At 44.6% G+C, this 15,647-nt stretch overlaps 1 protein-coding gene across 1 annotated transcript in view; it reads left to right on the forward strand.

Moving 5' to 3' along the window:
* Nucleotides 1-15,647, forward strand: part of LOC307070571 (protocadherin-15-like) — a gene marked incomplete at its 5' end in the record, with an annotated part of 157,721 nt that overhangs the window by 73,858 nt on the left and 68,216 nt on the right. The window contains 3 exons of the mRNA XM_079729078.1: nt 2,213-2,518; nt 5,177-5,407; nt 9,612-9,728. Coding sequence (XP_079585204.1) covers nt 2,213-2,518; nt 5,177-5,407; nt 9,612-9,728 — 654 coding nt within the window. The remainder of the gene's footprint in view (nt 1-2,212; nt 2,519-5,176; nt 5,408-9,611; nt 9,729-15,647) is intronic.

Below are 15,647 nucleotides of genomic sequence, written 5' to 3' on the forward strand. Positions count from 1 at the left end.
TCCTTTAAGGGAATGCAGTTAAAAGCCAGGAGCAGCACTGCCTAGGTGCAAAATAGGTTATAGAAAAATGTGCCATCATTAATTGATTAACTGGCTATGAATAAATCAAAGGATACCTCAAATGCCGAGACCCAGAGAGGGAATGGGGTTATATAATGTGACTCAAAGGGCACAGTCATCCATGTGAATCTATTGACAACAAATCATCATGTGTGGTTAGTGATGCAACCTTCCTTCTGAAAATTATTTTAGATCTGTTCTATTTTTTGGTGAAATGGTATTTATCAGGTTATTTTGGGTTATCTCCAAACAGACAGTTAATTTTAGATATACGTGATTAAGTAGAAGGTTTGGCATCTTTCTCAAGAAAGCATAACATTAACAGGACACATTAGGGATCAAACCAATTACTTTCTGCCCTGGGAATCGTTACACTAAGTATTAGTGACTGAATATGTACCTTTAACTCTTGCTGTCTTTTAATCTACCTACATTTGTCTTGGAACATTGACAATCAAGATAAAGCAGTGACTTTCTTTCTTGTTTTCTTTATTTTTTTTGTTTCTCTCTCCTCTCTCTCTCTCTCTCTCTCTCTCTCTCTCTCTCTCTCTCTCTCCGTCGCTCTTGCTCCCAGGAACTGTTTAATTACAACTAAAATCGGTCTCAATCTTTACTGGCTGTTGGAGAACCTACAGTCAGTCACAGTGCACAAACCACCACACACACAGACTAAAACACACATACATACACTCACACAAACAAGCAGGCACAGACTAACCTAGACATGCTCACCCCCCCCCCCCCCCCCCCCATACACACACACACACACACACACACCCACACACTCACACACAAACCGGAATACTAATGAGCCCTCAAAACCAAAGAGGCAACTCACTTTTTCTTCAACTCTGCAGGATTGTCACACGGAGGCGCGGTGTGCAACGCAACGGCTTTTCATGTCTGATGTTCTGATTTATTTCATTATTTCCAGAACCAAGTGCATGCCATTAGAATATAATTTGGTGTTCTGCAAGGATTTCCCCCCTTTGATGAACTGCAGCGTTTTCAGGAAAAGACTCAGTGTCCTTTGCAACCTGCCAATGATCTGTCGCCGGTCTGCAACAAAAAAGGGCTAATCCTGGTTATAAAGAGGCGGAAATGAGCTTGATATATGTAAACTCTGTTCAGCTGACTCGAGTTTTATTGTCCTTGAAGGGAGCTGGGGTGGAGGGGGGGAGGGATGATGGAGGGGTGGGGTGCGATGATGTAAAGCCGTTGCGTGAAGACAGAGCTTAGCCATAATGGATCGTGTAATAGATCATTCCCAGTCAAAAAAGAGCTGATATCTGCCTCGAGGGAAACAGCGCTTTCAGTGACTACCATGTTATATGGATGCCCTCGAACAATGCCTCTGATTGTATAAGATGTTAGGCTCCGGAGCCATGAAGGAAGCGATGGTAATGCCATAACTGTGGGGCCGCGCTACATAAAGCTGACGAATGGTCAATTAGTCTTCCACCACGTCTGTCGGTCATCTGTTTGCTCATTAATGTTTCAATCTTGGATTTAATATAGATGTGCAGTTGAATGGCTTGGCGCTTTGTCGGCCAATCTAGCCATTTTAAGCCAAGTGGTCCATATGTCCAAATATGAACTGAGGGCCAAATGTGCCATATGGTTGCTGATTGTTTCCAAAGAGTCAATCTTTTTGAGTGCATGCGTTATGTGCTTGGGTGGCCCCAGTGGGAATTTTACCCTTCTAACCCTGGCAGTGTTAATGCCATGGTCTACTAGCTGAGCGTGAGAGCAAGACAGGGGACGGAGAGGGGGGAGGGAGGTAGAGAAGGAGGGAGGGAGGGAGAACGATGGAGTGAGAGAGAGCAAGAACCACAGAGACTGAGAGAGAGAGAGAGAATTGGAAAGAGGGAGGGAGGGAGACTAAAGGATGAGTGTGATTGAGAAAGATCCAGAAACAGAGGGAGAGAGGCAGAAGAAAGACCTTCTTGAACCGTCTTCCCCAATCTATCAGATTTGCTGAATCCTTGGTCCGCTTTAAGCTGCTCCTAACCCCCAATCCTTATAGGCAAGCTTCCTACAGATCCCATATTTTATTTTGAAGCACTGTATCACTGCTTTAAAAGTGCTGTATGAACAGAGCTTTACTAACTCCCTCCCTTCCATCCGTCCATCTCACATCTCTCCCACCCAGGCCACGGACCCCGACAAGGGCCAGAACGGCCAGGTGCGCTACCGCATCGTCAATCACCCCAACCTCTTCAGCGTCAACGCTAACGGCAGCATCTTCACGGCGGCGCCCCTGGACCGCGAGCTGACCGGCGAGTACGAGCTGGTGGTGGAGGCGTCGGACGGCGCGGTGGACCCCCGGCGCACCACTGTCGTGCTGACGGTGCGGCTGGAGGACATCGACGACAACAGCCCCGTGTTCTCCCAGCCGGCATACGTGGTCAGCGTGCCCGAGAACACCCCCGTGGGCACGGTGGTGCTGCAGCTCAGCGTGAGTACTAGGCACGCAAGCGCCGTCTGCCTGTTGGAGTAGGCACACCGCCGTGAGCGAGGGGGGACTGGGCGGGTCGGACCTGTGTTGGACTTTGGTGACGTTTGGGAGTCTTATGAGGGTTGTGAAGGCGTGCCTGTTGTAGCTAGTGGGACAGTTAGGGCTGTTGTTGATTTGGTGACGTTAGTGTTATGACTGCTGTGACGGTTGTGATCATTCTGACTGTTGTGATAGTTGTCACTTTTGGGACTGTTTGGGCTGCTGTGACTGTTTTGACTGCTGTGACTAATGCGACTTTGGGCTGTTGTGACTGTTTGGACTGTTGTGACTGTTATGACTGCCGTGACTGTTATGACAGTTGTGAATGCCATGACAGTTGTGACTGTTGTGACTGTTGAGACTGATGGGACTAGTGTGGCTGATGGGACTAGTGGAACTGCTGGGACTATTGTTTTCAGTATCTTTGTCTGGTCGGCAGATCCAATCAAAATAGTTCCATCTCTGTCACGACTCTCTCTCACTGCCACTACCTCAATCCCTCTTCATCTGCTTGTCTGCCTGTTGGCTTATCTTTCGAGTTATCTTTCTTGTTTTCACTTGCATTCCAATCTGGAAAAGTCTTTAATGTTTTTCCCTTCCTCCGTCTTCCTGCCCGTCCATCTGCCTGACTGTCTGTCTGTCTGACATGCATGTCGATCTGCATGTTGCGGACTTTCTTATCTCCCTCCATTCAATAACCGCTCGTCTTTTTGTTTCCAGGAGCATTGTAGCTTCCGGCCGCTGAGACACACAATTAAAGTCTGCATAATAAAAAAAAGAATCTATTTTTACTGTCTGGGACTTTTTTCGGCATTCTGTTTTAAAAATGTCCCACTCCTCAAGGTGGATTTGTACGTGGGTGTGGGGAGGTTTTAAAGTCAAGTTAATTTATGTTTATTTATATAGCCTCTCACCACAACAGCGGTCTCTCAAGGCCCCGGCTCGGGCCCTGTATGTAAATGAGATGGCTGCTGCAGCCTCTAACTCTTGAGCCGTCAAGCCGCCTCGGAAACACCTCTCGTTCCAGAGGAGGGATTGAGGGGGGGGGGGACCTTGGGAGGGGAGGCTTGAGATGGAGACCTATCCCCTTGCTGGACGTGCTATGATAAACCAGACATAATACGAAGGCAGACATGTTAATACAGAGATAGGTCAGTCCACCGGTTAGGGGGTTTGAATCCCAGGCGACAGTTAAGCAGTATGCTTGAGCAATGCCTGCTATGCACAAAACAAATGGTGTAATGACTAAAACCTAAGTGTTTAATTAGAATATAGTACAAAACATTCAATCGTACAAGTAATAATGAATTAATGTTAATAATACAAATAAAAAATATATAAATATATATATTTCATGTCATTCTGCTGTTCATTGAATGAACAAAAACACACAAAATGTGGCAGCATTACTGATAAAAGATGAAGGATGGGCAAAGAGTGCCATGGCACATTTCCATTGCAGTGTCCTCCCCCCTATTTTCAGATCACCACACAGAGGAAGAGGAAGGTTTCCTTTTTTTTTTGTGTGTGAAGACGCTCAAATTCCGACAAACATTGACATAACGCTCAAATCAAAAGTACCCCAGTAGGCCCTTATTGTGATGCTTAGGTTGAGGTTTCAGACAGCAACCTATTAGAGGTGTCGTGTGGGCATCCATTGTTACACATACCAGGGGTTGGAGGAGGGCAGGGACATGCCCTGCTACTTATACACAACAAAAGCGCAGAAGAAGAGAACAGAGACAGGGGAAGGGGGTGTAATTGTTGCCATTTAATGTGAATGACATCTCAGTGAAGAGGAGAATAAAGTAAGAAGGGAGGTGGGTGGAGGGCGTGATGGGTGTGTGTGTGTGTGTGGGGGGGGGGGGGGGGGGGGGGTATGGGTGAGGGTTGCGGGAAGGTTGGTACATGGGGAGGGATTGGGGGGGCAGGGAGAAAAGCCTTTGACAGCCGTTATCGGGGGCGAAGTGAAACGCCATCTCTCTTTGTGCGGCTGCTGCAGCTCCTCGGTCGGATCTGTTCCTCACTCATGTCTGGATGTTTGTATCAGTGGCTTGGCTGCAAAACAAACTTCACAAAGGCACGGGGAAAACTTTCAGGAGAGGGCCATGACTCATTTAGCTGCCTTACAATGTGCCGGGCTGAACACACAATGTGTGCGTGTCTTTGTGTGTGTGTCTGTGTTTCTGCCTCTTTATCTATGTGTGAATATAGGTGTGTTTGTGTTTTCATCTTCATTTGTGTATGAGCGTGTGTGTGTGTGTGTGTGTGTGTGTGTGTGTGTGTGTGTGTATGTCTCTGGGTGTGTATTTGTGTATTACTGTGTGTGTGTGTGTGTGTATCTGCATGTGTGTGTCTGCCTGCACTTGTGTGTGTGTGTGTGTGTGTGTGTGTGTATGTATGTGTGTGTGTGTGTGTGTGTGTGTGTGTGTGTATCTACCTACATGTGTGTGGGCTTGCTGCAATCGCAGCATTCAAAATCCAGCCACACCGCATGCAATCCGTTTACAAGGACACAGGAAGCCATCCCGATACGGGCACACCAGTCCCATGGCTCCAGGGGACACGTTCGTCATGACGCTGGCCCTCTCACACCCACCTCCCTCTCCCTCTGGCCAGGCCCTGGACGCGGACCTGTTTTCCAACATCACGTTCCGCATCAGGACGGGGTCGGCACGCCTGCTGTTCGCCGTGGACCCCATCTCGGGCAACGTGTCCATGCTGCAGACGCTGGACTTCGAGGACCTGGCCGCCATGGGCATGGGCACGTCCTACACCTTCCAGGTGGAAGCGGTGGACCAGGGGGGAGTCATGCCCCCGGGACAGGCCACCGTGACGGTCCGCATCACGGTGAGGGATATGCACACTCACACACGCATATGCACACACACACACACACGCACAGAAACAGTCACACGCAGGCATGCACGCGTGCAGCCTCACATGTAGGCGCCTGCACACACGCCCCTCAGGATGTTGTCCTTTTCCCATCACTTCTGGGACGGGCTGTTTAGTATTCAGCTTCTGTCCCCTCCCTACTCCCCCCTGTTTCCCCCCACCGCCCCCCCCCCCCCCCCCCCCCCCCACCCCCATCCTCCCTTGTTACACTCTCTCCCTCCCCCACCTCTCTCTTCCCTCCATCCCTAGATAATGCCTCCCCTCCCTCTCCCTCTGCTCTCCCTTCTCTCCCCCCCTTCCTCCCTCTCTCCTCACTCTCCTCTCCACCTCACTACTCTTCCCCCATCCCCTCAATCCCATCCCATCCCTCTTTTCCATTTTCTCTCCTCCTCACCCTCCTCCCATCTCTCCCATCCTCTCCCCCCCCCATTCCCTCCCTCTCAGTTTTACAATGCTGCTCGTCAACTCTGCTGCTGCAAGTGTATTACCAGCAGCAACAAAATAAAAAAACATATAAATAAAATGTTGTTGTGGGAATGGCGACATTGACATGTGAGACACGTCCGGCGGGTTCAGGGACAAACCGCGGTGGGGGCACACCGTCAATAATGACCGTGATGTATGTCGCGCCAAACTGTGGTCCAGTGTTTCAGAGCCACTTCCACAAAACCTGCCTCATGCTTGACCTCAAGAAAGTGCCTGTAAATCGACCGTCCACCTTTCCTTATTGTATAGGATTGCTTTTTTCATATTGGGCCTGTTTATATTGCCAATGCTATGTTTTTATTTTCATGCCCCAAATAAACCGCAGACATGTCCTTAAACGACCTTTTGTTAACATCAGTGCCTCCAGGGTCAAAAGGACTATACTTGTAGGAGGAATGCTTGTGATTTAAAGCTTGAATTGAAGCCTTATCTAAACAGAACAGCGACTGTGCATTCACTTTACCGGCACTGAGTGGCATCTCTTTTTGTTTCCAGCCACAATTGTGTAAGGGTTTTCTATGGCTTGTTTGCCAACTCTTTCAAAAGATTAACAGCTTAATCCACCCCCACAAAAAAACGGCTTATATGATTCCAATTTTTGATTGTCATTGTGTGTAGACTTGAATAAATGTATGCGTATATGCCTGCACGCACCTTGTCATCTGCATGTTAGTGTGAATATTTCCTCATTCATTATATATATATATATATATATATATATATATATATATACAGTGGGGCAAAAAAGTATTTAGTCAGCCACCAATTGTGCAAGTTCTCCCACTTAAAAAGATGAGAGAGGCCTGTAATTTTCATCATAGGTATACCTCAGCTATGAGAGACAAAATGAAAAAAAAAAATCTAGAAAATCACATTGTCTGATTTTTAAAGAATTTATTTGCAAATTATGGTGGAAAATAAGTATTTGGTCACCTACAAACCAGCAAGATTTCTGGCTGTCACAGACCTGTAACTTCTTCTTTAGGAGGCTCCTCTGTCCTCCACTCGTTACCTGTATTAATGGCACCTATTTGAACTCCTTATCAGTATAAAAGACACCTGTCCACAACCTCAAACAGTCACACTCCAAACTTACATGCTTACATGTAAGGATTCTTCCCTTCTCTTATAAGGACGGGCTTTGATACTTTTCAGTTCGTTGTCACTGAGGAGCGTTGTGTCTGATGATACGAGGAGGCACTCGCTGGCTGCCATTATCAAACCCTCGTGCCGGCTCTTTCAAACAACAATGCACCAGTTAGAGCCGGCTTTCGCCGGCCTTCCAGGGATAGGGGGGGGCTCATTCCAGCAGTACCGCTTCCTTTGCACACCCCTAGACATGAGTGAGGTAGAGATGTAAAGAGAGAGAGAGGGAGGAAAGAGAGTGAGACCCCTTTGAAGGCGATGTTATTCTGTTTTTTTACCCTTGTTTTGTGTTTTGTGTTTCATCTGTTCCGTGCCTGCCAGTGAAGGATAGGTTGTCCTGCAATTCCCACTTCTTCTCAGATCTTTTTCAGCCAGGCTCGATTTCTGAAATCATATCTTAGGGCCCGTGTCCTGCATAGCGTTATTTTCCGTTCCCATTGAGGAGAGAGTGTACGTGGCCATCTGCGACCGCTTCCTTTAGAGAACGCTGCATCCGGCGGTTCTTTTATTTTTAGAGCGCTCTGCCATTTTTTTGTGTGGCCGCTCCCAGCGCTTGTAGTTGAAAATATCTAAACTTTTCAGAAAGGCTCTGGTCGTCACTAACGCTCCTTTTCAGGCCACCAATCATATATTACTTGGGGCGGGCACTTCATTTGAGCACAGGCCCTTATGGGTGTGTGTGTTTGTGTGTGTGCGTTGAGTTTTAGTGCCCATTTGCTAACCTAGCATATATTATTTTATGCGCTTCATGTTGTGAAAGTTAACCACTGGGAATGCCTTTTGGGCCATCTCTGAGGATCATAGATTTCATGGATCTATTTTTTATAGATGCCAAAGTTTAACTTTTATCGCCAGATTTCTCGTAAATATCTGTTTATAAGATGTAGACAGATGTTTGCAAGATGGAGTCAGATTTGTTTTAACAAATCACAATTTCCCAAGGCGGCATTGCAGCTGATACTCTCGGCCTCGTGAGACTTGACGGTTTAATGCCACTTTTGTGATCAAATTCAACAGATGGGAACATAAGTCTGACGTCCACACTTGACATTTAATGCAAACTCTGTGGCAGGATCTGTGTTGGGATTTCACTTTGACACAAAACAAAGTCCTGGTTAAATAAATCTGCCGAAATAGCGTCATGCATTCAATACTGCATCGTCGTTGAGAGGCTGTATCAAATTTGTGGAAGTCAAATATATAGGAGCATAGCACTGCTCTGGCGGTGTATCAAAATAAATAGCAGCTTATGCAGTTTGAACGTTTTTTTTTCTGTTAGAAAGATATTGGATATTCAACCGATTTTCACACTCTGAATTAACAATGTGACCCCTAAATAAAGACTGGTTCACCGGTGACTCCCAGTGTGTTTTGGAGAGTATACCTGCTCAGGAGACAGAGGAGAATCCTGTCTGGCTCCCTGTAGATCTGGGTTTTGATGACGAGGCCAGCATGCTGTCCACACTCAAATGCATTCTGATCAGAATGAAAGTCTGATCACCTCGGGATGTGGTCTAGCTCATCGGATCACAACATCAGCAAGATCAGAACTAGGAGTCTCCAGACCTGACGTGTACTTGTAATTATGCCTTATAATCAGACTAAAGATTTAATCAATGCTGCTCATTTTATCAAAAGCAAATTAACTGTAATGACTATTTTTTTAATCTATGAGTATGTCTTCATCAGACTGCTGCCAACTTGATTTTTCCTTAAAGAAGAATTAAAGTGATCCCTTTAAAATATACTGCTGGTTCAAAAGTCTATCGACAACCATTTTATCTTCCTCGCATTTTTTGGTTTGAATTATTCAACATTAAAGTAACTTCCGTTGAATTGATGACATTAACCCCTGGTCATCAATTCAACTTCATGAAACGTACACAACGACGCGACCTTCAGAAAAGTCGGTGGTGGGGGACGCTATAAATGCAAATTAAAAATGTGTCTGCTCCAAGTATTTTTTTCTGCTGCCATGGGGTCAAGAACGAAAGGAACACTGCTTCACAAGCCTGCTCATTTGAAGCAAGGTCAAGTCAAACTAGCACCTTCATGACAAATCCAACATATTACATTGCTAATGAATGTTAATTATTTTGGCATTTTTGTCATATTTGTTAAAATTCTATTTACATCTCAATAGCAAACAAAATGTTGAATACGAAAAAATAAGTCATCATGTATCTGTGAGTGTCGCAGGCTTCTAATATTCCCGTCCATTAATTTTGTTTGGCCAAATAAATTGATTGGATAGCCTTCCTGTTCGTCAACCTAATCTTGGGCTACCTGTTTGCACTCTGCCCAGGCACTCATGGTGCATGACCAGAGCTTGCCATACGTCTAGGCAGGTTGTTGGTTTCTCCAACTTGCCTTACCTACCTTAAAATAATTAACCAATATATATTTTCATACTCATCTTTTTCAAACTACCATCTAGTTTGTTAGCTAGCAATTTTCTTGCGCTTGTTTTTATTTCTGCTATTTTCATCACATTTTAACAACATTTTGATCCTTTTTTTTCCAGGACATGAATGATTTCCCTCCAGTCTTCACCCAGGCTTTGTACAGAGGCCTTGTGGCCCCAAACGCGGACAAGGGGACCGTCATCACCACCGTGCTTGCTGAGGACCAAGACCCACCCGTAAGTTTACCTTTAAGGCCATTCACATTTGTCGGCTGAGAGAACTGAAGGACTTATTACTGTCAGTCCTCCCATCCAGCTAGCATTTAGAAGCCATTGTTAGCCTTTACGAGAAAACAAACTGAACTATTGTTCGGTTGGTCGGTATCCATCCAATGCTATTTCCTGTCCTCATAGCATCATGTCAACCATCCAAACCAAACATGTTGTCAAATAGTATCACTTCAGTATGTTTTTGTATCACCTTTCTTGAAAAATGACCTTGAAGTGAAGGGGAAGACTTGGGCAGTGTTGTGAGAATGTGTCCTTGGCCGCTGGAGCCTCATCTTCATAGCTGTCGTGGTAGAGCTCATGGCGGGAACATTTATGGGCCAGGATGACCCTCTGATGCGATGCCGCATCTGAAGATCATTTTCTAGCCCCTGTTTTCTGCTCTTCACACAAAAAATGTGAATGCCAACACTCCTTGAGGAACTCCTTGTCCTTAAAGGATTTCGCCAGTTTGCCCCAGGTTAATTGTTGACATTTTCAGTGTCGAAATGTAAATCAATTTTTTTTTTATGTTCGACCCCTTCTGCGGTGAACATCATTTCTGGAATTGGACTGCTGGCGAGCCATTGACATGCATTCTATTGCAAGCAAGGATTTATCTGCTCCCTTAACTTCATCTTTGTTTTGGCCGACACAAGTCACCGCATACGAACTGCACTGGCTAGGAAGTTTTCTCCAATAGTGCCCACAAACAAACAAATCCACAATATTTAGTTTGGGGTAAACACGCCAATACGCATGCTCAAGTACTTAGAGACTAAGAGGCACATAATTCAGATTAAGGGTGAAGAGTGTGGATTGTGACTTGAATAGAATATATTTAAATGGCAGAGGGGTTGAGTTGAACGCAATTCATATCTTACTACTATAATAGAAGGCCTGTCGCACCAGTTACTCAAGTTACTCATGTGCGCATGTGCCAAGCAGACTGCAGCTCACACACAGCACGCGCAAACGCATACATACACCGCAAGCACACACATCCACAACGCATACACACACCGCACACACACGCACATGCGCACGAACATACATTCAAACGCACACACACACACACACACACACACACATACGCACGCGCACACACCGCACGTCAAGACAAAGGCAGCGACACACGCGCCGAGCTACGACGTTATGTTTTTAAACATAACGGCTCCACCATCAACACACGCGCAGGTTAGAAAACACACGCACATGCACACACCGCAGCGACAATCGCCCAGTTAAGACGTTATATTTTTAAACATAACTGCTCAGCCATCGACACACGCGCCCAGTTAAGAACACGCACGCACACACCGCAGCGACACCCTCGCCCAGGTAAGACATTATGTTTATAAATATAACAAACTCTCCCATGTAACACGTTCTGTCTATAGATTGTAGAAATTGCGATTAAATAAGGGAAGAGACAATTTCTCACCTCGACAAGCAACGGCGGGTCGTTCATTTTGTCATATAAAAACCGTTAAATTCAAACATCTCAACGACCAGCATATCAACACAGAAGTCACGTGATTTTTAAAGAGACCGGGTCCCTATAACACAGAACGAAAACATGTCAATGAAACAGTATGGTGAATTATGTCTATAGAGTCCATCACAAGACTACACTTTGTTGCTCAAATGTAATATTACTCTACTCCTTGAGCCTCCCGAAATGTCTTTACACGTTGTTGCTCAAACTTAATATTACTCTTCTCCTTGAGCCTCCCCAAATGTCTTGCGATATTGATTTCCCGCCCTCCCCCCTGCGGACTGTTTTAGTTGTTTTATTTTTCTTATGTTTTGTTTGTATGCTATGTGTGACTGTATGCTACTGCTGCCTGTTTTGGCCAGGACACTGGAAGAGATGTTTAATCTCAATGATGATTATTATTTTCAACTAACCAATAGTAGTTGCCTTGCTTACAATTACCCCTGTTACCATAAATTGAAACATTTTTTAATGTAATCAAATGCTCACACACTAGCTGCTTTCAGACACACGTGCAAGTCCTGATATTCTCCTGATGGGCCTTATGTGTGAACAACATATCCTGACATTTGTACTCTGAAAATCTGAATAATACAACCCTGAGGTAGTATTTTCTCTGTAGGAAATGTCAATTACCTTATATGTGGTGTAGAAAGTCTGTATTTCTCACACCACTTCAATGGGTGTGTTGTTGATGCTTATGTATGTCATTGAGTGGCCCCCTAAATGATAATCAGCCTGTTGCCTTTTGTTCACTGAATGGTTAAAAAATATTTAAATGTTGGCGCTGCTTTTAAGGGTCATTTTTGGTGAACGAATATAAAATTATAGGCAAAATGTTATTATATTATGCGCTCAGAAATTTGTTACATTATCTACTGGGGTTTCCACATTATTGCTATGGGTTTAATTATAACTACAGGTTGAGAGCGCGCAACGCACGGGTGGAAACTCTAGTCTGATATATATCTGGACATAGACAATGTCAACAATTAATCCAAGTTAACTCTGAGTTTGAGTCACATGAGTCCCCTTTGAGTGTAAGGACTGCACATTTGCTTGGGTATATCGTCTGCCTCCTCTGTCGCCTTACAACGATTTTTAAGGACAAGGTGAAAGCCATCGCTGTGTGTGGCGGTGATAAACACTGGGACTCTTCTAATGCCCAGAAGCAGCAGGAGCATTTGTTTCGGTGCAGTTCCTTTGGTAGACAGTCTAAATCTATGGCTACCGATAGTGAGAATCGATCTGTCCTTCTCTCTCCTCGACAGGCGTGTCCTGTGAGCACAACAACTATGAGGCTGTGCTCGGTTGTTTTTTGGTCTTGACCGTTCTCAGTGAGAAAAGCATGCATAACTTTATTGACTGCTAACATTTACCTCAGGGTGGCTGGTAGCAGTATATTTGTTAACTTACTTTTTATGAGTCTAAAGGATGGGGAGATCAATAAAGATTGATGCGTTTCGCAATTTTTGTGTAGTTGTAGTTATAAATCTCTTTTTTTCCAAGCATTTTCCCTAGGGGAAAGAAAAACTAAATCTATGTTGATATTATCATGTCTTCGTGGTGACCCTCTATTGAAATGTGAAATTACTTGAGACTTCACAGGAGCAAAAGGCTGCACGATACACCACTTGGAACATGGTTACGTATGGCGCGCTATTTACCTTGTTGCTGTAGGTAACAAATTCTGGAGTTAGTTTGTTCCCCAGATAATGAGCAACTGAACTACCTATTTATTTATAGTTTTCTTTCATTACAGACACATATATTGTTAGATGTTGTTTTCTTTACCTTGACATGTTTCGAAGGATATACGTCCGTCTTCATCAGAAGGTCACACGGGTGTATTAGTGTGACGCGTTCTTATCAGCTGAAGTTAACGGAGATGTGATCCACCTGTCAGTTTTTTGACTGGTGAACCACACCTCCTGCTGTCAGTCCGCCGCCCCCCAGGACGGCACTCCAGGTATGGGAGAGCATACATGCTCCCTCATCTCTGTTCATCGTCTTCGGGCTCCGCTTCCTTGTTTCAATCGCCTCCTTTATCCAACGGTGCTACCGGTTGTTTCCCTGCTTAATGACTCTGGCATTGTCCCAATCCATGATATGGTTCTCTGTTTATGTCCGTTATGGCTGATTTGAGGTTTTCTTGGGCAGCGGACTGACAGCAGGAGGTGTGGTTCACCAGTCAAACAACGGACAGGTGGATCACATCTCTGTTCACATCAGCTGATAAGAACGCGTCACACTAATACACCCGTGTGACCTTCTGATGAAGACGGAAGTATATCCGTCGAAACATGTCAAGGTAAAGAAAATAACATCTACCAATATATGTGTCTGTGATAAAAGAAAACTATAAATATTTATCTCAAGTGTAGACACAATGAATGCATTGAACTATAACCCTCTCCCTCTCAATTCCCTTTGTTATTAGAACAGCAACAAAGTAACCCCTGGTTTGGAGACCAACCGTTTTAACCTTTCAAATTGTTTGGACTGAAGTCTGGGGTGTCCTTGGAACAATACACACCCTGTAGACATTATACCATCAAGGGTTCTTAGAAGGTTTAAGGGAAATCGTGTTGTGGTGTTTGCAGTATATGAATAGAGACAAGTGTAAGCCTTCTTGTGTTGGCAATTGACCAGAAACCTGCTCCCTCTGAAAGCATGCGTTTGAAACCTAATGAATTGCTTAAAGGGAAACTAGTCGACCAAAATGTACAATGTCTGAATAAATGTTTGCTATGGTTGGATAAGCAAATCTTTTTTAATCTGCATGTTTAGTTTTTTTGAAACAAGCGTGGCGTGTAGTGTACTAGAGACAAACTAAATGATGTAGAATTTGATATATACATCGTGTAGCAGCTTAATCATTAAATCTTATGTCATCATAATTTTGTTGCTGAATCGTATTTCTTAGAGTCTCTGGGTATTTAGGTTTCTGTCACTTAATTTAACCGATAAAACCGATAAAGCGCTGTTAGAAACATTGTCATGGCTATTGAACAGCAACACAGCTTTGGCAGGGCTTAATTGGAGGGAAATCAGTTCTGCCAAGTTGCCCAATATAACGGTGGATCTACACAGTCAAATCTAAAGCGCCACAATATGTTGAGCTTTCCTGTTTTTGTAAACAGAATAGCACATTTCCCTGTATTGCTTTTGGGCTGCTGTTGGATGGCCCCGGTGAGACTGTATCTTATTGGATTGCAGTGTATGCAGACGTGTGTCAGTCGGAATGTGTAGGAGGAGAACAGAGCTTTACAAGAACACTGCAGAGACGGCTGCATTTCCCCATGCTAACACACACTAATGCCTTCTCTCACTCTCTATTTCTGCTTCTGTCTCTGTCTATGTCTCTCTCTCTCTCTCTCTCTCTCTCTCTCTCTCTCTCTCTCTCTCTCTCTCTTTGCTTTCCTCTTTCCTCTTCAACAAACTCCCTCACCCCTTCCCTCTCTACCTCCTAAGCCATCATTAGGTCTCTTCTTTCCTCTTGAACAACCCCCCCCCCCCATTCTCTCTCTCTCTCTCTCTCCCTCTCTCTCTCTCTCTCTCTCTCTCGATATATGTCCCCTCTAAACCCCCCCCCCCCCCCCCCCCCCACTATCTCCTCTTTCTATCTCTGCAGCTAGCTTTATAATAACCAATTTTGATTTCACACATAGTGGCCTTATATGGCTCACCTTAGGCAACGCATATGAAATGATCTTGTGATATATTTTGAAATAATACATCTTACATTCTAAGAAATGTTCTGCCTCATTACATGAAGCATTGTTGGTGCAAGTAGCGGAGCCATCCGTCAGGAAGATTGTGTGTGTTCAATGAGGGTCATTCCATCGGCAGGACGGCAGGCTTAATAAGTGTAACCACAGCATTCCTGGGGTTCTATAAGGAAAAGCCTATAAGTTATACAAGGTTTTTTTTCTGGGGGTGGGGGTTTGACTCAGCCTTCTGTGTGCAATTTGCTCTGTTATGATTTGATTTCAATAAATGCCGTTGTTTGTTTTATAACCCCTTTGTGCAATGGCAGTGGCACAACCCAATCATTTTCTCTTCGAGGTAGCGCACATTCTAGACCGTTCGTCTAGAAGGATATACAATACCTGGGGAAAAAAAACTTCTGAAGTTTGGCAATGGCAGCATTTCAAAACTATTAAAGATTATTAAACATCCCAAAAAAAAAATGCAAACTGTGTTAACAGTCACGTCCTACCACCCGCGGCCGTGAAGATGATTTTCTCCGCCGGTACTCAGTGGTGCATTCGCTGTCCTGCTCCATTAAATAGTGCAGCATTTGTTCTACACGCTGAAAAGCAAGTATTTTCAATGGTTATCATTCAAATGCTTCAACCCGCACTTTATCGATGCAGGTTTTGTCATGA

The sequence above is a fragment of the Pollachius pollachius genome, assembly GCF_949987615.1.
Source record: "Pollachius pollachius genome assembly, chromosome: 2".
Lineage (NCBI taxonomy): Eukaryota > Metazoa > Chordata > Actinopteri > Gadiformes > Gadidae > Pollachius > Pollachius pollachius.